This window comes from Oreochromis aureus, linkage group 12 (assembly GCF_013358895.1).
Source record: "Oreochromis aureus strain Israel breed Guangdong linkage group 12, ZZ_aureus, whole genome shotgun sequence".
Taxonomy (NCBI): domain Eukaryota; kingdom Metazoa; phylum Chordata; class Actinopteri; order Cichliformes; family Cichlidae; genus Oreochromis; species Oreochromis aureus.
Window position 1 is genome coordinate 6,887,258 of NC_052953.1, and position 23,922 is coordinate 6,911,179.

The following is a 23,922-nucleotide window of genomic DNA, read 5'->3' on the forward strand; positions in this document are numbered from 1 at the left end:
CAGGAATCAGTCAAGAATAAATAATGCTAAAGGTGTATGTAGAGAGATTTTCTTTAAAATATCTCCCCTACAAATTTCACCTAATCTTTTCTGCATGAATAATAATGGCAATCAAAGGCATGTTTTAAATGATACAAGTAAAAGAAGAGTACCAGTCAGGGCGCGTCCAGAGCGCGGGGGCACAGGTGGAGTCTGTAATATGATGGTGTCACTGCAGGACGACAGCCGGACCGTCACCTCCTCATCAAGAATCCGACGTGGACCCTAGATTAAGATGGAAGAAAGAAAAAAAATAGTTTGAATCAAAGAAACAAAGATACCTGTAAAGAGTCAGTCAGTTCATTCTCATTTGTTCTTTAATCAGATTTAATGCTTAATAGTCCTGATTCAGCCACATACATAAACAATAATCTTATTTCCTAAAAAGAAAAATAAATATCTCCCACTTGAGTTTGTAAACTGCAGCTTTTAACCTCTTTTTGAAAATCAAAATAAATTTGTGAGGTGATGTAAAGACCCTAAAATGGAACCAGGGACCTCCTGCTGGACATCTATTATGGCCTGTATTTGTATAGCACTTTACATAGTCCCTATGGACTAAGTCCTTTACACTATATACAGTCATCCACCCACTGGTGATGGCAAGCCAACATTGTAGCCACAGCTGCCCTGGGGCACATTGACAGAGGCGAGGCTGCCGGACACTGGCGCCACCGGGCTCTCTGACCACCACCAGTAGGCAACGGGTGAAGTGTCTTGCCCAAGGACACAACGACCGAGACTGTCGGAGCCGGGGCTCGAACCGGCAACCTTCCGATTACAAGTCGAACTGCCAACTCTTGAGCCACGATCGCCCCGTAGGAAATGGTTTGCATTGCAGCTGTTTACAGGAACATTTTTTAAAACCTAAAGCGATTACGTGATTACAGCATCTTTAACACCAACGGACATGACAGGAAGATAACAAAATAAAGGCACTTTATTAAGAAACCCTCACTTCCACTCAAAAAAACAAATGTTTATCATTTATTTGTATCCTCACCTTCTCTAATACCTTGCAAACGTACTGACACCATAGGATGAGGAAGATGATGATGACCAACAAAAGGATGATGGTTACCAGGCAGCCGATAAGGATGGGTGTTTTCCCATCATCTGGTGTGACACTAGCTGATGGAGCAGCGGCTGAGAAGAAAGATTAGAATACCATATACCAAAGATGTTATCATTTGTTTCTGCAAATCCATTTGTTAGTGGGCTCCACTAAGTATGACAGAAATGCTAAAAAAGATATATGTCCTCAAAAATTAAGAAGAAGGCAAAAAAATTGACCTGAGCACAAACTGACAAAACAGCGCCCTCTATCTGTCGCAGTTTTGAAGTGGCGACTTTAAAACTGTCTGTCTTTAAAGTGAAACAATTAATTGTCACACCTATCTTCTGTGCAGGTGTTGTGATGGTGTCCTGAGTGGGTAGAGGAGATGTCATCTGAGTCAGGAATATCGTGTCCACTGAAAAACAAAAACCAGGAAGTTACTTATTTTTCCTTTTTTACTGTTCTGCACTTTCGTTTGCACGTGCGTGTGTTTGTTACCTGACTGAAAGGAAATCTCACTGAACATCATCCAGACGTCAGCAAAGTAAAAGCGGCAGCGGAGGGATTTAGCAGTGCGGTGGTTCAGATCCACGGTGACGTAGCGAGCACTCGGATTCCGGTCATCCAGCACCGTCCTGAACTCCACAGGCTCCGCCTCCCATACAAAGTGGGGCTTAAACCAACAGGAGACCGAGGAGAAGATCTTCACATCGCGGGAGAACATGTTGTTACTATGGACCTGGATGGAGAATGAAAATAAGAGTAAGTAGCAGAACATCTGCTATTGTTTGTAAAGCGTGAGGGAGTCCCACAGGGATCTAAAGCTCATTTATAATGGACTCAGACAAAGTGGCAACGATGGCACAGTAGGAGGAGATGCTAGCAGCTGCTGATGCATGACTTAAAAGTAAACACATGACTCCACTGAGCATTGCTGGAGCACTTGCTGGCTGCACTCCATATTACAGGAAAAGCAAATGCTGGATGGAAAGTACGTTTGCAGTTACATCAGTTGCACAGTGATGAAGGAGAGCTGCAAGCAACTGGTTAAAAAGCTTGACCAGATATACAGGTAGGCAGAAAATACTTTTCAGTCTCTTTTATTACATGACAATACTGTGCATGCTCCTTAAGACGTACAAAATTAAGTTACTTTTGTTAGGAAGAAGTTAAAACACGACCTAAGCTCCCACTTGGGTTTGCACTAATAAATGCTGCTGCCTGGAAGCTTCGATCACTTATAACACATTGTTCAATATTTTTACACACACATACACACACACACACACACACTCGTTTTCATGTCTTAGTGAGGACATCTCATTGACATAATGCTTTCCCTAGCCACTTACCCTAAGCCTAACCATCAAAAATGAATGCCTAACCCTAACCCTCAGCCTAAACCTAACCATAACCTAATTGTAATCCTGACACTAAAACCACATTCTGAATCTCAAAAGTGCCTTCAAACTTGTGGGGACGGGCATTTTGTCCCCATAAGTGACTGCTGGCCCCCACAAGTACAGTAGCATGCAATTTTCTGTCCTCACAAAGATGTTTAAACATGTCCATTGCCATCAGCCTAGGCTGACGCTGACATGGTGCCGAGCAAACTAGAGAAACCTGACACTGGATCTGAAAGGCAACTTTTAGACTCTGAGTAAGTCTGGTAATTGCAAAAGCAAATGTAAAAGTGCTGTCAACCACTACTGCTATGACAAAGTTTGTGGTGAGTTCATAGTACTGATGAGGTAGAGGAAGCAAAAATGAAAAACCTTCATCGAGGTGAAGTTTCTCTGCCTGTCGAACATAAACTCCATCTCCACGTGTTCCAGCGAGTCGTTCTTCCAGCCCAGGTAGTCGTAGCCAGGCCACACGCTGTACTCGTGGGTCCGTGTGAAGTCATCTTGGCCAATCACGCCATCCGTCAGCTGACCCAGGCCCCCGAAAAGCTTCCTATCGGATGACAAAGCAGTCAGTAAACAGGAAACGCTGACATGTGATGTGAGTACGAGTGCAGCAAAGAGAGACCCACCCCCTTTCGTGTACTCCATCATATGTGGAGTCATTGAGGTTGGCGATGGGATAACCCGGCGGCTGCATGCGCTGACCCTCTGGAGCGCTGTAGGATATCAGCCCATCTGAAACCAGGAGGAGTGGAAAGTTAAAGGTGCAGTTCATCCCATTTTACTGTTATCTCACCACAATAAGATCCCACAGCTGCACTCAGAACAGCAAACTTTCAACCTTCATGACAACAGTGTGAGGACCGCACTCATATCATTCAAATTCCTGTTTTTGCTCAATATAAGGATCTGATAAACAGCAGTGTTTGTTAAATAAAAGTGTTGCTTGTGGATGAAAAACAGTTGTTTATGGACATTAAAAGCTTTTATGTTGACATGTTGACATGAAGAGGTTTACTTGTCTCTGAGGAAGCGTAAACAGTCTCTAATGGCAGTTGAGCTGAAGAAAACACACATTAACAAGGAAACTGTGTGTTTATGTGTCCTACCGTCCCATGAACAGCCGTATAGCTCCACTCTCATGCAGATGGTGGTGGACAGTCTGGTCACGGGGAGCAGCCGGACGTAGCGAGTGACAATCGGGGGGCGGAGGTCCTTTATGACAGAGTTGTAGGCATCTTTGTTTCCCTCAATAATCTATACACAGATATCAGGGATACAAACAAGACCATCACACCAGGAGTACAGAAAGATTAAACCCCTGGAGCATCTGTTCAATCAATATGTTAATAGCGTTGTTACAAGTTGTCATGTGATATGTTTTGACTTTATAGCCATCTTTATACAGTCCACTGATTTTCAGATAATTCCTTGACAAACAGTGTCCTGGCCAGGTGAGGCCTGTGCCCTCATTATTCCGTGATAAACGAACCAGACAAGAGATCTGGAGTTGATTCCAAGTGTTGAACTTGTATTTGGAAGGTGTGCATTGGAACTCCCAAAGAGACATTGGTGCAAGTGAAGGAGGGAATTTTTAGGCTGAAAAAACAAACAAACAATAAATCTATTAAAGCAACACGTTCCCACTCCCAAAGCGTAACATTTTATACCAGGTGACAAATAGCCAGTATATTACGCTTTCAGCCACCCAACGCTTTATTACGAGTTCGGAAAATGAGAACCGTTGGAATGAATGCACATATATATGTTTATTTTACTTAAATCGCTTTGGAAAACACTATCTAACACGATTAGGGTGTTGGTTAAGATTAGGGATAAGGATAGGGTTAGGGCTGGAATACACGGCTGGAACATCTGTTACCGCGGGAGCGTCATTCTATTCGATTTCATCCACAACCCAGCGCGTAGACTAGGAAAGCAGAAGGTCACCTTTCGCATTCCCATAGAACACCTCGGGATGTGACAAATTGTCGGTATATTACATGTCGGGAGTGAGAATGGGCTGATTAAAGAGCTAGTAGAAACGTTGCTATCTAGCCACTTTTATAGGTTTTGTGCTACTTTTGTTAAATCCCTTGATTTAGACCTGAAGGTCTGCATTTCAGTCACATTTTGATTGCTTGATATAAAATCCACTGTGATGGTGTCTAGAGGAAAGTTTGTGCCTGACAATAGGGAGTTAAATATGCTGCAATATTAGAGAGAGAGCCCCAGTGAGCAAACAACCTGCTATGAGCAGCGCTTGGCAATGGTGGGAGGAAGAACTCCCTTTTAACAGGAAGAGACCACTGACAAAATCAAGATCAGGGAGGGGCAGCGACCAACTATCCGTGCATCTGATATCCCTGTGTTGGTGTTTTTTCTGCATCATAACAATGTGTGTCCAGGATCAACATTGAAAGTGACCAGTCACATTGTTGTGATGTCACAGCTTTGTATTATGGGGTAAAAAAGAAAAAAAAAAAGGCTATGTTTATATGAAACTCTGTGTTTTCTTTATTAATTTATACAATCTAATAAAAATATTATCAAGTTAGCTTTGCTGTTAGCCAATGCTGTTGCTGTTGCTCATGTAGGTTTGCTAGTGATACTTTTAAAATCATTAACTAACTTCTTGGCCAGTGCAAACTGAAAGCTGATTGGTCAGTTGCAACGTAGATCCTGGACCAACATTATTATAATGATGCAGGAAAATTTCTTTAAAAAGACAAGAAAAGCTATGCTAAACAAATACAAAATGACTGCAAACACACCCTAAATGACCAGAATGATCGAACAAAGTGACAAAAACAGGAAAACAATCACAAATAGATGCAAAAGGACGGCGAGGATGATCCCAAATTTATGTTCACAAGAAAATAATGTATATTTTTTGAATATTCACTGCCTCTCACACAGTGCCCCTGCACAACTGCACGTGTAGAAATAAGCAGCCGAACATTCAAAGCAAAGAAGACAAGCTTGAGAGTTTCTGCTCTGCTGAACAACTGACGGCATGAATCAGTTACTCCCCAGCGGATGTTTCCGGGCTTCATTTCCTAAAGTGAAAAAAGCACCCTGAGAAATTTGGAATGTGAATCTCTGTGCTGCTGGGCACAAAATAACCAGAAATCTGCACAGACTCTGGGAAGTTCCCCATGTGAATGTGAGGGAGGAGCCTCAGATCAAAAACATGATTCTGGTGTTTTAAATTGTTCTAACAGTGTTGTGTAGCCGCCGGGGACCTCGAATGCCAACAGGAAGCTGGTGTGTAAATGTAATTTCCTCTGATATGAATATGAATGACCAGAAGCAGCTTAGAGTGAAAAACGAGTGGAAAGAAATCCTGTTCGTTTCTTTTTTTTCTTCCTCTTTCTCCACTCTTCCCTCCATCAGTCCTCACGTATTTTCTCCTATTCTTCCTTTGGCTCAGACCCTTCTCATGTCCCATTTTTCACTCTGTTTCCTCTCTCCTCTCATCAAGTCATGTTTGTTAAACCTCTGCAGTCAGATATTTGGGTCACTCACCTCGTTCCCCTGCCGATTCCTCCAGGACTTCCACAGCTTGCCGTCCCTGCTGTAGTTTACGCGATACTCTCGGGCAAACTCATTCCCAGAGTTCCTGATATATCGTCCCTGAGTACCAATAACCGTCAGAAAGGTGAGTCTGCCCAGATCCACCTAAAAAGAAAATTCCAGCAAAAGGCTTTCGGTCAAATCATGTAACATGCGAGTAACCTAAAAACCAAAGGCTGCATTTAAAGATAATATTGTATCATTAATGTGGGAAAATGGTTCACCCCAAAAGTATAGAGCTGAGCCATCCACACATCTGGTTGTTAATCCTGCAATTTTAATGTCAAGAGGCATGCAGCTTCCAAATACGAAATGCATTCAAGTCAGAGACCTATAACAGGCTTCAAAGTTGGTTTTTATCGTGAGCTGAGTGTTTGCAGTGTCTCAGGATTTTAGTTGCATTTCTACAGAAATCGGCCCATAAAGAAAACTGTAAAAACTAAAGATGCTCTGTGTGCCTTTACAACAGTGTGCACACAAAAAGCTCTGCAAAATCACAAAATTATTTTCAGGTTTTAGATTTTTTTAATTACTTTTCTCATTTTAACATATTAAATGTATGTCAATATACAGATATTAAAGCGACTTAAACAGATGTGAAATGTAAGACTGTCTGAATCACATAAATATGCAGCTCATGTGCCACTGAGGATTATCCACAGTCTTTGTTGTCCACAGATGACTGTGACTCAGATTCTCTCCTTTGATATTTAAATACCTACAGCTTCACATTGCAGCATTCACACGTGGCGCAGTATCGATACCACCAACTTTATTAAAAGATCTCTCACTTCTGAAGCTACGTATTTCTTTGTGTTTCACTCCTCCCACAAGTCAGCTGTTATACACAGATTTAGGTTTATATGCCAGTTTGTAAGAAAACAGCCTTCTCTGGGTAACACATGAGCTTCTAGATTTATCCAAAGAATAACTTTGTAGACCATACACAGACTTCACCTTTAAATCAGAATGTACTGAATTTAGCTGCTTTGCAAAGCACTTAAATATTGTGTTACACTCTGAAACCTCAGATTCTGATCCACTGTGATCTTTTCACACGTTCTCATGTTACACTGACTGCGCAGCGCCACTTTGTCCTGCATGCACGACACCTTCTTACTTAAGGAGTAGAACTTAGCCACATAACACTGGACTTGATGTAGATTTTGAGGATATCTGTCATCTAACTGAAAATACCCAGAGATCACTTTGTAACATTCAAACAAAAGCAGGTACCCGGACATGACTGAGCACGCGTCAGACACAAACCTCGAGGTACTGACTGACTGATGGCTGCGCTGCAGGACACCAGGCGCCGTGTCCCTCCTCACGATTCAACCTGGACACACACACAAACAGATAAAACACACTTGCACAAGTTTAACCAAAAGATAGAGTTCTAAAATCTTCAAATTTTCATTTGTCTTCATTCTAAGGCATATTTAATCAATTTTGTATCCCACAATTCCATTTCAGGTTTTTCTTTTTTTCTTTACTCAAGAGATAAAAACAATAAAAGACACTTTTTTAAAACCTGTCGACTTAATGTTTAAGCCACACTGACCTGGCGTACTGTGGTCCTGTTGTTTCATGCCATTGGCTGGATGCTTTGAGCGCATCATCTTTGATCCGTCCATCCTCCATGCCCAAGGGGTAGCGACAGTGTGCTGGAAAAACACATTCACAATTTTATTTTTATGCGTTTTGCAAGGACGGGTTTTAGACCTTTACAAATGAAACATTTTACTGAGTTGTAACTCTTTAAATTGGCTCGTTGCAGAGGATGGATTTAGATTTAAAATCAAGATGGGGTAAAATGGGGTTTGTGTGTGTTTTCCTGTGTACCGGGATCAATCTGTCCGATGGCTGCTGTAGCTTGAAGGATCAGCAGCAAGAAGAGGTGCATGATGGTCCGCCGATCACACCAACACACACGCTACATCTCTGTGAGACACAGAAAAAACAACATGAACATCTGCAGCTGACAGTGATTGACGGCTCAGACAACAAGGGAATAAAGTGTTACAGTAAACAATTCTCTCTGGAAACCCATCCTTTTATTTTCTTCATTTTATCCAATTCAGGGTTGTAGTTGGGCTGGAGCTTATTCCCTGGACAGCCCACCAATCACATCGAAACAGACAACCATTTACACCTATAGCCAATTACGAATAACCAGCTAACCTAACGAGGATGTCTTTTGACAGTGGGAGGAAGCCAAGAGTGCGTGGAAAGAACTCATTCCGAAACAGGAAAAGCCACTGCAGCACCATGTTGACTTCTTTTGGGAAATATCCTTGCAATTTTTGCACATCTTTAGGAAAATTATGAGGAAAGTTTCTATAAACCAAACCATAAAATAAATCATTGTTTTGTCTTTAAATTGACATGCCAATTTGCACATATGCAAAGACCATTACTGCCATTGTAAAATAAAAAAGGTCCTATAAACACATAACTAGAATAGATGTTTAAGTCTTTGATTTTGCCGCCATCGTGACCCACAGTTAACAATCATAGTACATAAACGAATTTTTAACGTCTCCTGTGTGATGATGAATTTTTAAAGAATTCTACTTTTGTTGTTTTTTGCTGCTCCTATCCTTATTCCCCCCTTAAAATGATTTATTCCCTCTCATCCCATTTTATCCCGCAACATATTTTCATCTGGTTCTAATTTATCTACGTTTAAAGAATCATTCTACGATTTACTATAAAATCTAGAGAGTCTTTCAGCTATCACATCCCTCATTTGAGGCTTGAATAGACGTGAACGCTTCATTCAAGCAGAACTCTGGAGATTTAGGTGTTCCATTGTGCACATTAAGAGTAATTTAACTGATTATCTGACATTAAAACATTCAAAACTGCAATTTCCTCCAAACAAAACAAACAAAATCTTTGTTTTCGCTGTAGGAAGTCGGCTGTCTCCAGCGGTCACTGTTTTACACAACTGCAGCAGGATGGATGGACGAGGAGGAGGCTGAATGACTCCTACCGTCATTTACGAGAGGACTGTGCGTGTGTGTGTGTGTGTGTGTGTGTGTGTGTGTTTGATTTCACAATGTTATTGCTGTTGGAGCGGAGTAGTTTATAAACACTGGACGCAAACAGCATCCCACTCACAGAGGTTACGCAACACTGAAGAACACACACATACATACACACGCACATGGACACACCCCTATTGTTGCACACGAGGCATTTCAAGCATAAATACATAGACACATATAGAAAAACTACAACTGTCTACTCGTATTGTCTTGTTCTCTACATTCACTCTCTGTCAAGTTTGCAAACACCAGCTCTCGGGGTCAGAACAGCTGGGCAGGAGAGAAAGACGGGGTGATAGAGAGACAGGCGGACAGAAAAAGAAAATAGACAGGAAGAAAGACAAAGAGAGGAAGAAAGAACGCAGACAGCGGGGTGAGGCCGAGGGCCGATAAGAAAATGAAGAAAAGGAGAGAAACACAAAGAGAGGAGGAGGAGGGAGGTAAAGGAGAGAGAGCAAGGTGGGGAGGACAACAATGGGTGGAAGGGAGAAGCAAAGAGAGAGAGGAGAGCGTTAAAGTCAAAGACGAACTTCCAGGTTTTTTAAACTCTTTTGGGATCGGAATTTGAGCGGAATTTGAGCGGAATTTGACCCTGATGTTAACTCAGTAAAGGTGACACAGCCCGAGTAGAAATGAGCCTATCAACAGTTCAACAAATCATTTCACGCACTTTAACTTTTCATTTTAATAATATGTCTTTCTTGCAGATTTGAAGCAAAAATAACTGAAATGTATTTTTTTTTTTTTTAAATTTAACCTCCTAGGTCTTGGCGTCCACATATGTGGACATCACATTTTGGGTTGTCTAGACCAGCAGTCCCCAACCTTTTTTGTGCCACAAACCGGTTTATGGCCAACACTATTTTCACGGACTGGCCTTTAAGGTGTCGCGCATAAATACAACAAAATAAAACCTGTACCAGTACCAAAAAAAGAAGATTTATTCATAACACACAGGAAAAGACCCAGGGAAACAGAGTTAACGATAAACAAAAAAACACTAAAAAACGATAAAAACCCTGAAAACCATAAAATAAATTTTACACCCGTGTCTCAACTCTCGTGGGCACGGTACCAAACGACTCACGGACTGGTACTGGTCCGTGGCCCGGGGGTTGGGGACCGCTGGTCTAGAGCAAAATACTAAATTTTGCTCTACAAGGGCCTGATATCCACTTACCAGGACACTACACTGCCACTGTTCTATCGAAATTTAAAGCGAATGTCGTCATATGTTGATCTAATTTTTCTCAGAAACAAAAATCAGGCAATTCTTTGTTTTTACATTCATCAGGTCCCAATCAGCCCAAATAGCAAAGAGAAACTGAAAATGCATGCAATGAAAGAGTTCCAGTCTTAGGAGGTTAAAAGCAAAAAAGAAACTAAAATCCATCTGCAGAACAATCACAGTGGCTCTGTCTGATTTGAGAACAGGGGGAGACACAAACCTCTCTTGATGGGGCCGCAGCACAGTTCTGGTACCAGACCTCACTTATAAAATATAGAAAGTTACTGTAGTTTAGTTTAGGTTCTCCTTTTTTTTGTCAAAGCCACAGGGAGCTTCAGATTCAAGACCTTCTGCTCTACAATGAAATGAAAAACACAATTAAAGAAGAATCACGTCTGATGCATCCAGTTTGTGTCGTGATGACTTCAACAGGCAAAATCTGAAACTGACCATAAATCAAAACCTTTGCTGTCTGTCCTTGTGGCAAACAGCCAGCTCAGCGCTAACAGGAGTTAAAGACGGGAAGCCTTGCCGTCTTGACATGGATGTGAATGTTTCGGTCTGTAGACACAACAGGCTGCAGCAGCTGATTGCAGCCCACTTCAGACAGACTTGCATGTTTTTCTTCACATACTGACTGTTCTTAAATACCAGAGAATCCAGTCTGTTCCTGAAACAATCCTTCTCCCCCTCTCTCTCTTTTTTTCCCTAATGAAAAACTCCCTGCTCTGGCTTCAGGAAGTGAGTTCATTCACTTTAGCCGAGCCGAAGAAGAAGTGGTTCACGTTTGTTTTCTAGCAACGACTGGGGGAGAAGGAGGGAGCTTTATGTAATGCGTTGGCTGAACCTCAGATTCCTGCCCTGTTGCTCATCTCTACAGCAAAATCACATGACTAGAGAGTGAGAGAGAGGGGGGGAGAGAGAAAATAACAGAGAGAAAAAGACAGTAAAAGAGATTAAGAGAAGTCAGAGAGAAACAAAAAAGTAACCCTTGGTAGAATCTAATGAAGAGCAATATTGAACTGTTTTTTAACAAACAAGTGATGAAAGAAATTCAGCTTCATTATAAGCAAATTATAAATAACTTCCTGGAGTATTTCTTGACCTCTCGAGCCACCATGAAAACAGACCATTTACTTTTTTCAGGCTTGCTATAAATAAACCAGATTTCTGGAAATGAAATCGCTGTAAAACAACTTTGGGGCATCGAGCCTTGCAATTACATGCCTTACCAAAGTGTGCACATTATGTAACCAGGTCCTGCTCTCTAAACAACACAAGAGATTGTTTGTCAGTGTCTATGCATCATCCACTTCTTTGTTTAGATCCGAACTACTTTAAGGGTCTCTGTTCGCTTTAGACCACTGTTCTAGATGAGTGTGCAACATGAGAGCGATACAGTAAATGGGTCAATTGTGGACTTGGCAAAGGGCCTTTTTTGTTTTTTCAAACTTCTCTGCTGCTGAGAGCAGCAAAATCAAGCTAAGGTTAGCTCAAGCAGGCTACAAAGTCCAGAAAATCACAGCAGATCAGCTGGGATCAGCCTACATTACCCGATCGCTTTACTGATACCGCTCTATGGATCCAATTGGCAAATCTCATCTAAATCGCTTTAGCCTGTCCACAGTTAATGCAGATTTGCAATCTGCTTTCAATGTCATGATCTGTTTCCTGTCTGTTCAATTCATACCAAACCACTTTCACTACCTATAAAATACTTTTGCCACTTTTAAAGCAGCAACAGGGAGACACAAAAGAGCCACAGCAATTAAAAGGTGACTTAAAATCACAGTCAATATCTCACACTGGGACGAAGGCTAGGGAGCAAAGGTGTATTTTTAAATTAGATTTAAGTCTGCCAGATGTGCAGTGGAAAATCGTGCCACAAATGCAAAAGCAACTGTCATGTCTGAGTTTGTGTTGTCTATTCAGAATGAGTAAAAGTATCTGGTCTGCTGACCTGAGTGAACGAGGCAGGACATGTGGGTCCAGCAATTTACACAGATAAGAGACTTAAAAAGAAATACATTCAGTTTGATTCAGTTCAATTTCAAATAATATTTGACTGGAGAGCCGACAATCGCAACAATCACCTATGTGGATGAACTTCCTTTTAAAGAGGAAGAAACCTCTGGCAGAACAAGGCTCGGGGAGGGGCAGCCATCTGTCTCAACCCGCTGGGGTTTGAGGGGAAAGAGACGGGAAAAAAACAGGAGCATAGAGAGATCACACACAACAAACAAAATGAAAAAAGAAAAACACTGCAGGAAAGAGCAGACAAAAGTTAGTAACATGCAATAGCTGTACAATAAATGCAATGCTAGTGAAAAGAGGTGAGAGGAGAAGAAATGTTCAGTGCATCCTGGGAAAGTCCCCCAGCAGTCTGAGCCGACAGCAGCACAACTAAGTAATGGTTCAAGGTAACCCGATCCAGTCCTAACTATAAGCTTTATCCAAAAAGAACATTTAAACCACTCTTAACAGTAGAGAGGGTGTCCGTCTCTGAGTGCACACTGGGAGCTGGTTCCACAGGAGAGGGACTGGATTCTGCTTCCCATTCTTCTTTTGGAAACTCTAGGAGCCACAAGTTATTGATGCCTGATCTGTTCTGTAGAGGGGTCCTGCTGCTGCTTTTCCAGAGCAGAGCCTTACTGCCAAATATAAATTATTGCAGATGGAAATAACAACCTTCTTTTGACCAAAAACCTCTTAACTGTAAATTTGCAGCACTGACAGAAAGCACAAATGGGTTTAGCAGGTCTGTGTACCCACCTGAATGTAATAGAAAACAGTGTCAGAGATCAAAACTGACACCATCACAAAGCCTAAAAAGAACATGATCGAAACTAGTGAAAGGAAATTTACGCATTTAAAAAACTGGATTCATTAAATAGTTTGATATTTTTTAAAGCATTTCAGTTCCAAATCAATATAGAGATTAATGTGTAATAAATTAATACATAATACAGCTGAAGATAGTTTGCATGAAAAAAGTATGTTATCATAAAAGAAAAGTACAGACAGACTAGTTTTGTTCAGCGCACTTTGGTCTGTGGGACATTTATTCAATAACCTTAAATGCTATTAAAATCAGAGTCACACTGAATGGAACCATACAAAACTGTCTTTGTTTCAATTATGCAGAACTTGCACTTTGAGATTCTTTGCCTAGCCCAGCTATGTGTGCTTTAAACGATTAGATCACTGCTTAGTCACAGTCACTCTGACAAACCATTGTTTGAACATGGGTGTTTCCAGTGTAGAAAACATTGTGCAGGATTGCTCAGGCTCATGTCCAGCTTATAAAATGACAATGTAACTGGATTAACTATAGATATATAGAAGAATAGCTATGTACTCAGACCCTTTGCTGTTAGTACAAAAGTTCAGCATAAAAATATATTTAAAGTACCGCATTTTTCGCACTATGAGGTGCATTTAAAATCCTTTAATTTTCTCAAAAAGGGACAGTGCGCCTTACAATCCGGTGTGCCTTATGTATGAATTCATGTTGTGCTTACTGACCTTGAACCAATTTTATGTGGTACACGGAGCTCAAAAATCTGTCAAAAAACGTTTTAGTACGACTTTGGTAAGCTACGAAGCCGCACTGCTTGATGGATTGTCGGACCATTACGGCTACCGTAGTCAGGAGCCTCGCAAAGTAATCTGGGTCCAAAACTCCGTCCCCTTCAGGTCCCAAAGTCAAACGAACACTGCGGGATCACTGAGAGTTAAAAACTGTCTAAATTCTTTCATCTGTAAAAAAATGATCAGCGCTGCTGCTTTACCAGGTGTAACAATTAAGTTTAACATGCAGGCATCCATGAAAACAGGATTTATTACATTTAATGGGATAAAAGATTTAGCAGGAAGTTAGCTCGCTACTTGCCACCTAAACATGACATAGCATATTCTGACTGAAATTTCTAAAAAAAATTCAAACGTACAGCTTTGCTATCACTTCCAACATAAATGAAGACAGAAAACTAAACAGCAGTGAAGCTGGAGGATGAATGCTAACTTTTTTCCACATAAAAGTTAACAGGAGGGTTCCTGATGTTTAGGGACAAATGCAATGGCATGGCAGGATGCTGTAAACGGACCAAACTTCAGTCAGGAGAACAACTGAGATAATCCATCCATAATACGAGGTTAGTCATTCATATACTGCAACAACACGCGAATAGAGAAGCTGCAAGAGAATTCAACACTAGTGAATCAATGGTACAGAAGTGGAGGAAGCAAGAAGAATAAGTTGAGTAAAGTTTGACTTATCTAACTGTTTTGTTTCGCTTAATGCACCTTATAATCCAGCGCGCCTTATGTATGAAAAGAAACCCGTTCATTGACAGTGCGCCTTATAATCCGAAAAATATGGTAACTAAAGTAAAAATATTATCCTCAGTTCCAGTGGTTTTGGGCATTGGTATTTACAGTTCAGACACTACACCATGATTGCTAAAGCCACAGTTCAGAAAAGTAGAAAACATTTTTAATGCAAATGTTTCCAACAGGTGTTTAAAAAGGTTAAAATGTCAGCCACGTGGGAATGGGATTTTATAAAGTAACTGGAAGCACCCAAAGGAAAAAGAAACGATCATCAGTTTAAACCAGTATGAAAAAGTTGACTGCCGCCAAAAATAGTCACAATACTAACAAACTACAATTATGTTCATAAATGGGCATGGCCATTAGAACGCATTCATACCTTTACTTTTACTTCAAGTACATTTTCCTTATTATACAGAGTAACCCGTCATTGTCCTTCCCTAATTCCCCTTACTTACCTCCTCTCTCCCTATTTTTCTTTTCCTCTCCCTCTGTCCCTCATTTCTCTCTCCTCCCTCCTCCCATCAGAACAAACTGAAGCCAAAAGCCTCAACATTCCAAACATTCAACGCAACCCAGACCTCTCTCTCTCGCTCTCTTTCTGTCGTTCTCTCCTTCTGTGTCTCTCGCTCACACAAACACACAGGAATCCACATGCCTTTCTCCAAGGCTCGCTCTCTCGCTTACAGCTACACACAGGAATCTACATCTCTCTCTCTCCCTCTCTCTCTCTCTCTCTCTGGTTGATGGGGTGAATGAGACAGAGTTCACTGAGAGCAAAACTGAACAGACCCGCCAAGCACACAATAGAAGCCATCAGAACCAAACACTGACCTAAAATTATCTGTTAAGCCTGACTTCACTTTAGGGAAAATGGATCTTTGAGCAAGACTTTATTATAAACCAATCAAAAACACACGCACATATTCCAGGTGATACCACAATCCCACTCTTTTGTCAAGGACTATGGACACAATGTTTTAATTGTCTTTATGATGAGTTTCTGTAGTTTAAAGCATTTAAATGCATAAATGTGTTAATTAAAAATGATTTCTATGAATCCCAGAGTCATGTTAGCTGGTCTGTATTGCTCTCCATTGAATCACCATTCTAATGAACAAAAACATCTTTCTGTGTACTCTCCATGTTCAACTGCTTGCTTATGCACATTTCTAATTTGCCAATTACAAGTCAATGCATTTAGGTGTGTAGGCAAGATCTGCTGAAGCTCAAACCAAATATCAGACCGAGGAAAAAACGTTTGGCAAGACTGAACGCAGCATGATTGTTGGTTGGCGCTGCATATTTCAAAAACTTCTGATCTACTGGGATTTTCCCACACAACCATCTCTAAGGTATGCAGGAAAGTATCTCTGAATGTGCAACACATTGAACCTTAAAGTAGACGGGCTACATCAGCAGAAGACCACCTCGTGTGCCACTTGGCACACACAGGTTCACAAAAATTCAAAAATTCAAAGATTCAAAAATCTGACATGTCATTCAAAACACAAGTTGCCAGCAGGAAAGTTACCTGTGGAACATTAACACTCATTACATGTTTGAAGGGCATTTCTCCTTTAGCTTTTTATTCTCATTTATTGGCCATTAATATTCCAGTACCATGTTGATACAGCAGTCAGGGTCTAAACAGAAGTTTGGAAAAAATGTTGCCTGGTCTGATGTTTCTCAATTTTTGCTGCGACATTCTGACAGGGTCAAAATTTGGTGTAAACAACATGAAAGCATGAATCCATCTTGTCCTGCATCAACAGTATAATGGTTTGAGTGATACTTTCAATTTTTTAGGATCCTTTGGGTCCCTTAGTACCACTTTAGCATGGTATAAACACCACAGCCCGAGTATTCTTCTGATGGCTGCTTCAGCCAGAATAACGTGCCATGTCACAAAGCTTAAATCATCTCAAACTGGTTTCTTGAAATAAGCCAGTGAATTGTAGTAGCTGGTAATCAAATGGCCTGCACAGTCACCAGATCTCCAGCAGAGCACCTTTGGGATGTATTGGAATGGGAGCTTTGCATCATGTATGTGCAACTGACAAATCTGTAGCAGCTGTGCGATGCTATCAAGTCAATATGAATCAAAATCTGCTGTAAAGCCTTTCTGTCACTGAAGCAATGCCTGCCTGATTATGCAACACAATAAATGAGGCTGCGCTCACACAATCATAGAGGCCTGTTGGGTCCAGATTGTAATGGAACACACCATCAAGTTGTTAGACGGTAAAGACTCCCAGCTGCTTATCAACAGAAACAACAGAGCAACTGCACGAGAAATAAAACTTCCATAATTAGACTCATGAAGAGATTCTCTTATCAAAACCGTACCACACGACTGAGAGTAGCCAAATTCAGATGTGTGCTCACCGTCAAAACATTTTGCGCCATCGTTCTTCCCAGTGTTTTCCTTCAAATAGCGCTGTAGACATATCGAAAGCCAAAATAGGGGTTTTTCATCTGTTTGTGGCTTGTGATAAACATAGACTCATGGCCATCCATAAAACCATCGCTTTAGGCAACATTCACAGAAAATCTGCCGCTTTTATTTTCTATTCACAGCAGTGTGAGTTAAGTTTGGTGATACTCAGGTCACAAGATGTCTAGACTTTTAAGTTCAAACTGGGCTAAAAAACACACACACACAAAAGAAGCTACACACAGCTCTCACAGTGCTAACCATGCTGTGTAAATCAACTGTAAAATCTGTGGAGTCCTTTCTTAAGTTCATTTCATACGCAAGCACAGTTATGAGCAGAAACAGTTTCTCTTCAGTCTGAGCAAAACTTTGTGGTCATTTATTGTTGTCTGCTATAGACTGCTGTCTCTGTTCAGTGCTTTGAGGTCCATGTTTATGTTCTTTTATTAACTTTTCTCACGAATTAAAACTGCTCTTGGGAGTCAGAGGAATGTTTAAGATGCAAATGTAATGCTGGAGCAGGTGATGGTTGCGAGGTCTGAACTCGAGCCGAGAAGCAGCTGGTTTAGAAAAAGCTGCTGGCATTTGAAGAATGTGAGGAGCGCTTGATTTAACATGTAAAGCTTTGAACTGACAGGAAAGACAGAAGCCAAGTTAAACACAATTAAATACGCCGATAAGTATGAATGGGGGACATGCTAAGCCTAAAACTGGGAAATTCCTGCTAACTCCAAATTTCAAAGACACATTTTACCTGATCTTAACTGATTTGCCAACATCACCTCTGGAAATGTTTGCATTCAAGAGTCACATAGTTTTAATTAGAGCTAAAAGGTGTGTGAAATGTGCAGCTTATGCCAGGAAATGAAAGCAAAGACCAAAATTGGGTCTTTTTTCTTAACTTTATTCATCTTGTGATATCTGACATTTGCTTTCTAACTTCTGGGTTGAGAACCAAAGGACTAAAAGGACTAAAGTAGTCAACTAGGTAACGAGTCCCAAAAAGAAAGGCGCATGTATGCAGGCCGTGAGATCTCCTTGCCAGACAAAATCCTTGGAACCTGCAATAACAGATAAACGACTACAATTTCTTTTTCATTCGCTAGGTGGCTGATATTTGGAATACATATTTTTCCATAATGACTGTGGTTGCCTGGGGTTTGCCAACCAGTCTTTAAGGCTGTTTTTAACCTTACTGTTGCATGGGCTTTGTGCTGAAGAACTGTGCAATTTTGATCTGAAAAAATTGGAAACAGGCCTGTTTTTTGATAAGATTTTGCCACTAATAGAAAAATTTTGCCACTACTAGAAAACACTGTAAAGTTACTGTTACTGGTATTGGGAATAAGCCCAACTGTATTTTAAACATATGTAGTATCCACCAAGAAATTGAAGATAGATGCAGCCCTGTGACTGGGAAATAGTCAAACCTTCTGCAAGACGACTTCATTTTATTGACAATATTTGTATATTTGTGACAATATCTTCCTTTTTAACTGTTTCGTCCAGCATTGCTGAGTAACTGCTAAAACTTTCTGCAAGTAAGCCATCACAGTTTTCAAACAATTACTCAGAACTGGCCTTGAAACAGTTCTGAGTAAAAGATTACATAAAACTCTTCAATGTTTTGTTTTGCAAGTGTTGCTTCATTCACATCTTATTTTTAATTGATTCAGTGCTGCTCTTCTGGAAATCAGATGGCGAATTAGTAACTGCTCTGATATCAAAATGTCACTCAAGACTCTGTTGCTTAACTCTGAATACAAACCCTGGAGACAGGACCAGTACACACAAAACACATGCAAGCAAGCACACACCTGGAGCCATTTAAAACACACTCAGGACCATACATCCTTAAAGCACTCCAGGTTTATACACATGCATGCACCTACATGCAAGCAGTACACACACAGATATACACACACAGGTATGCAGGGTATCATAATTCTGTCAGGAGTGGTTGGAGGTGGAGGGAGAAGACGACTCATCTCTCTCAGGAGGCTCAGTGAAGTTATCACTGAGCAGACACAAGCTGACGCTGAAGAACTGTAAACTAAAATCTGTTTCTGACATCAAACAGCATTATTCACGACTCCTGTCACTTTAAAAACGGCCACTGTTTGGTTTTTGATACCCAACAGTTTACTGTTTGCACAAATTTCTACAGCACAGAGTACATTAACTTTAACGTGACGGTCCAGGCAGATGGCAAAACTAGGTCTCGTTTAGCACACGTGGACTACAGACATCCCAGGATGCACTTGGTGAGATGCAGAGTAAATCCAGTCTGTCACCAGATGATTACACAGACCACAGAGTTGCATGAGCTAAAGATCAAGTGGCATATTCAAGAGCTGAAGTAAATCTGGCATTCATTTGCTTTATTTCATCCATTACTGGTGATAAAAACTCACCAGGGGCCTGTGCTAACAAGCAAATTCAACATACCCAGTACAGCCCTTCCTCGGTTGCTTTTACTGACCCTAACACTAGAAACCAGGTTCAGCAGTCACATGAAAGTGGTTAGCAACTCAGATAAATACAGATAAACCATTCAAGTCAACCTTAACCCTTCAAAAGAAAGAGGCCATGTTGTTAGCAAATAACCAGTCACAAACTTGTACAGATCCACGTATAGCGGCACGGCATTTAAAGCCAAGAAAGTAAGGTGTCACAAGAAAGAAAAATGCAGCCTATCTAAGATCTGACTTCAGTTTAACTGACACATTGCTTATATTAAGGTAGCTATTCTCATGGTGTGCAAGACAATGTTCCCTTGTGTACTTCAAGCTCCAGTCCCTGTGGTGTTAAACCAGCTGTGAACAAGTAAAAAAAAAAACATTTTGAAAAAGTCTGTAGGTTGACTTACTCATTTTAACTGTTCAGTCAACAGCGTAAAACTGCAGTGAGTCAAACTGTTCCTGAGAATCTATACTCCTTATGGATGATTATCACGGAACATAAGAGACTTCAGACATTCTTTAAAAACTACGTAATCTCTCACTACACAGGACGGGGATTTTTCAGGAATGGTTGATGCTCTTTTCTGGAGAAGTGATGGGTCAGCAGGTGGTGGTTATTATGGGGATAAACTCTAGTAAGACTTGAATAAAAACTCATGAGAACTCATGAAAACTGAAAAAAGTGACTGAACAGTTGAATATACCTATCTGCATATTTACCAGCTTGACTTGCATGCATGGGCAGACTCATAAATGTGCAGTTCAACTCATCTTACAGACTTTTAGCAAAAGTACAACAAGTGCTGATGCTCAGAGTATAGCTGAGCTTCTTAAACACAGCGGGATTGATTTAGTACATGGTGACAAATGCACAAAAACAAGTTATTTTTTTACACATAAGTATAGGTATTGATTCTTTAATTTGATTACCAGACGTTAAGTTAATACACCAAAATGGAGTGTACTAACAAACTACTAATTTACCTGTCTGATACTAAGGAGCAATACAAGAACCTATGGCATTGTAATCAATTGGACTAATCGATTAGATCAACCAATTAACAACCCACTTGTCACGAACTGGGCTGCACAGCCATGAAAAAACAGGAGATGCACACAGAAAACGCCAATTAAAAAGACTTTTTTTTAAAATGAAAGAAACAAGGAGAGAACTTAAACTAACCATGGTGTGTGAGGTCGGTATAATCAGTGGTGTAGGTGAGTGCATGAGTGGAACAGCTGAGTACATGAAGTTGTTTGGAGCAAGAATCCAAACCAAAATCCAAAAAGATGTCTTTTTGTGGGTCGTCAACAATTGGTCTAATTGATTAGTGCTGGTCAAAATAAAGGAGATTCAATGTTACATCATTTTTTAAAACTTTTATGTTACGTTTTTTAGGGATGTGCTGTGTCTTCAGTTCGGCAAAGTCACTATACTACTGTAGCTTCGGACTGACTAAAAATGATGCGATCCCTGCAAAACATTATCAGCAATGGTAGCAATTCCAGTTTTGTTTCATATCGACTTCAGAAAGAATTCTCATCAAGTTTGTGGCAACAATCAGACAGATGCAACTACAAAAAACAAGATGCTACAAATAATTAAAATCAGTGTCCTCGACAAAAAACAAAATGCAAGGGACACTTACCTCATATTATCTGGATTTAGTTAACAAAGCTACACAGGAAGGTTTAAAAGATCACTGAAGAGGGGAAGTCAGGAAAGCGCTGTCCTGATCGTAATCAGTCTCATAGTCACCATAAGGAGGGTGTGATACGTCATTGAGGATTGTTCACCCTGTCCTCACCCCGCAGGACTAACAAAGGTGTCAGTGATCTTACTGGAAGTAAATGGGTGGGAATATGACCGCTACATTAACCACAGCTGAAGCAAAACACATTCAGTAACTAGTGACTTCACATGATTCTCCAGGAAACTTTTCAGCGGCAAGTCGTTCATTTGGAAATTGAAGCTTGTAAAATAACAATGTTTTTATGTGTGTACTTTGCAGCAACAGTTGAACCAGCCATTAAGGACTGTTAAGAGAGAGTTACTTGGAAATGATTGAGCAAGAAATGGGTCCGACACTGCAAGAAATATGAACAAAAGCTGTGAATGGGAGTGTCGGCGGTTGAAAAGTCCTTCTATAACACTTCTATTAATGCAGAGTAGCTACACAAAGTATTTGACAGTGCAGTGACACGTTGTTTTTCTTATTTTAATACCAGATAAGACTCAGTCTCAGAGCAGACAGTACACAAACCATCAGAGCGTCCCTTTGGTAATTTACAGAAATGTAATTTTAATAAAGTTCTGCCTGATAGGCACGGACGATTTCAGTCTGTATCATCTTCTCTCAGCAGCTGCCATGTTCGGCGTTCTTCTTTTGCTCCTCATGTGCCTCGCACAGATCCACTCTAACAGATCCTCCTTGTGGTTTCTTAAGGGTTTAATGAGCTGCTGGCTGCAGCCTGGCTGGTGGAAACTCAATACACTTAAACATGGGCTCCTTTAAACTTATCTGTAATCTGTTCCTTCGGCTCCAACCGCAGCTACTATCTGCACACGTTTCTCCAAAAACCATTGTGGAAGTTTCCTGTAAGTGTTTGTGTTTTTCAGTGCGTCTGTGGTGGGATTTCTATAAAAAGGCTTTACGTGAATGTCGTAATAATACCTGACGAGAAGGTCGAAGAATTTATGTGGTAACTTAATGACCTGAAGTTAAATTACTTTGGATTACTTTTTCTAAACTTGTGAAAGATTAAGTTGGGCGAAGGATGATATATCATATCATATATTATAGCATGATATAATATATAACACGCGAGATACAATCTGATAAAAAGTTCCATTTTTTCCTAGATTCCCACAGATAGATGGCTTTATTGGCTCCAGATTGAGCTGGATAGATTTTAGAAGAGATGCGACTCCAATGCCGTGCATATTGTAAGTCTGGTGATCCTTTATTGGAAAGCCAGAGCGTTCATCGAGATTCTTGAAGATGGTTTGACGTCATCTTGTTAATGTTCAGCCCTCAAAGCCAGGCTAAGAGTGCAGAGAGGCCAAAGCATTAAAACAAAGACTATTTGGCTGTAAAGTGACTATCCCCTGCTTTCTATCAACACATCGACGGTGTAGGTTACCGCGCCAAGGTTTACAGACATCAGTGCATATGCAGATAAAAGAAAGTCTGAGCAGCATCTCTCTGCTTTGTCTTTAGCACTTTCCGCCAGTGGCTTGTTGCCACTCAGGGTCCAACTACACACTTCACATCTGGGGACTCAGACAGTATCAATTCTTTCTCTGCAGCAAAACTGTAAAAGCAAACATGCTACATCTTTTAGCGTGAATGTGAATCGCTTTGGCTCAGTAACAATATCTTCTTAAAAAAAAAGGGAAATAAAAATTGAAAAGAGAGGGAAATGGTCATTACCAACAGACAGACCAAAATAGATACCCAGACTTGCTATTTAAATGTTTTTAACACCTTAACACCTTCTCACGTTTGACCATCTACTACTACACCGTCTGAAAACACAAGGTTTCATCACTCAAACAATGCAAACGGATTTAAAATCCTTATTTTGTAACAAGTCTCTGTACATAGGAAATACCTGCATTTTTTTACTTTTTTCCTCATTTTCTTTGGTGCCCTTTGTTGACTCACGATGCAGCAAAGAATAATAAAGGTCAGTTTACTATTGCGCTCGTAAGATGAGCTTGTCTTTGGTGTTTTTTTGACACCAAAGAAACAGTTTTTCCTGAAAACAATTAGATTTGACTTTTGTCACAGTTTTACACAGAGGTAAGGTACAGACTTCTGCATCAATGCTCCCTCAGTGTTTTTCAGTGTTTTCCCACACTTCACTATATTAACAGCCACCCGAGTATACTTGGCAACTAATTTAAGCGGTTTCTTTGTATCCAAAGGGAGAACAAATAAGTTTGAAAGTTCAGCTGCTGGTAAACAACTAGCCACGGTCTCACTGCACAGACATGCCTCTATGCCAAGCTTACCAAGATTGCAGAGCAAAACCGAGACTGTCGCCAGCTGTAGTACAAGACGGAGGAGTTGGAGAGACTTACTGGAGAGGCACCAGGTTACACTGCTATCTGTTACTTCATTGTCACAAAGAACGTGGCCAGTGGAACATTTGCAGAGTCCTTTCTACTAGAAAAGAAATCTAAATTGGTGGAGAACGCCAGCACCTCAATATTTCTTAAGAAATTTGTCTCTCGCCAAATATTTTTCCAGTTAACAGAGTTGATAAAGTTTTACATCTGGAGACTACAAAACTTTTGCAGTTGACTTTTTTTCCACCTCCCCAAGA

At 40.6% G+C, this 23,922-nt stretch overlaps 1 protein-coding gene across 1 annotated transcript in view; it reads right to left on the reverse strand.

Moving 5' to 3' along the window:
• ddr2l (discoidin domain receptor family, member 2, like) overlaps window positions 1–23,922 on the reverse strand; it is a 37,581-nt gene that overhangs the window by 9,055 nt on the left and 4,604 nt on the right. Inside the window, exons 2-12 of the mRNA XM_031731330.2 lie at window positions 7,924–8,022; window positions 7,643–7,745; window positions 7,348–7,417; window positions 6,031–6,183; window positions 3,612–3,759; window positions 3,132–3,237; window positions 2,872–3,052; window positions 1,595–1,835; window positions 1,434–1,511; window positions 1,043–1,185; window positions 153–264 (exon numbers count right to left, since the gene is read on the reverse strand). Coding sequence (XP_031587190.1) covers window positions 153–264; window positions 1,043–1,185; window positions 1,434–1,511; window positions 1,595–1,835; window positions 2,872–3,052; window positions 3,132–3,237; window positions 3,612–3,759; window positions 6,031–6,183; window positions 7,348–7,417; window positions 7,643–7,745; window positions 7,924–7,984 — 1,396 coding nt within the window. The 5' untranslated portion in view covers window positions 7,985–8,022. The remainder of the gene's footprint in view (window positions 1–152; window positions 265–1,042; window positions 1,186–1,433; window positions 1,512–1,594; window positions 1,836–2,871; window positions 3,053–3,131; window positions 3,238–3,611; window positions 3,760–6,030; window positions 6,184–7,347; window positions 7,418–7,642; window positions 7,746–7,923; window positions 8,023–23,922) is intronic.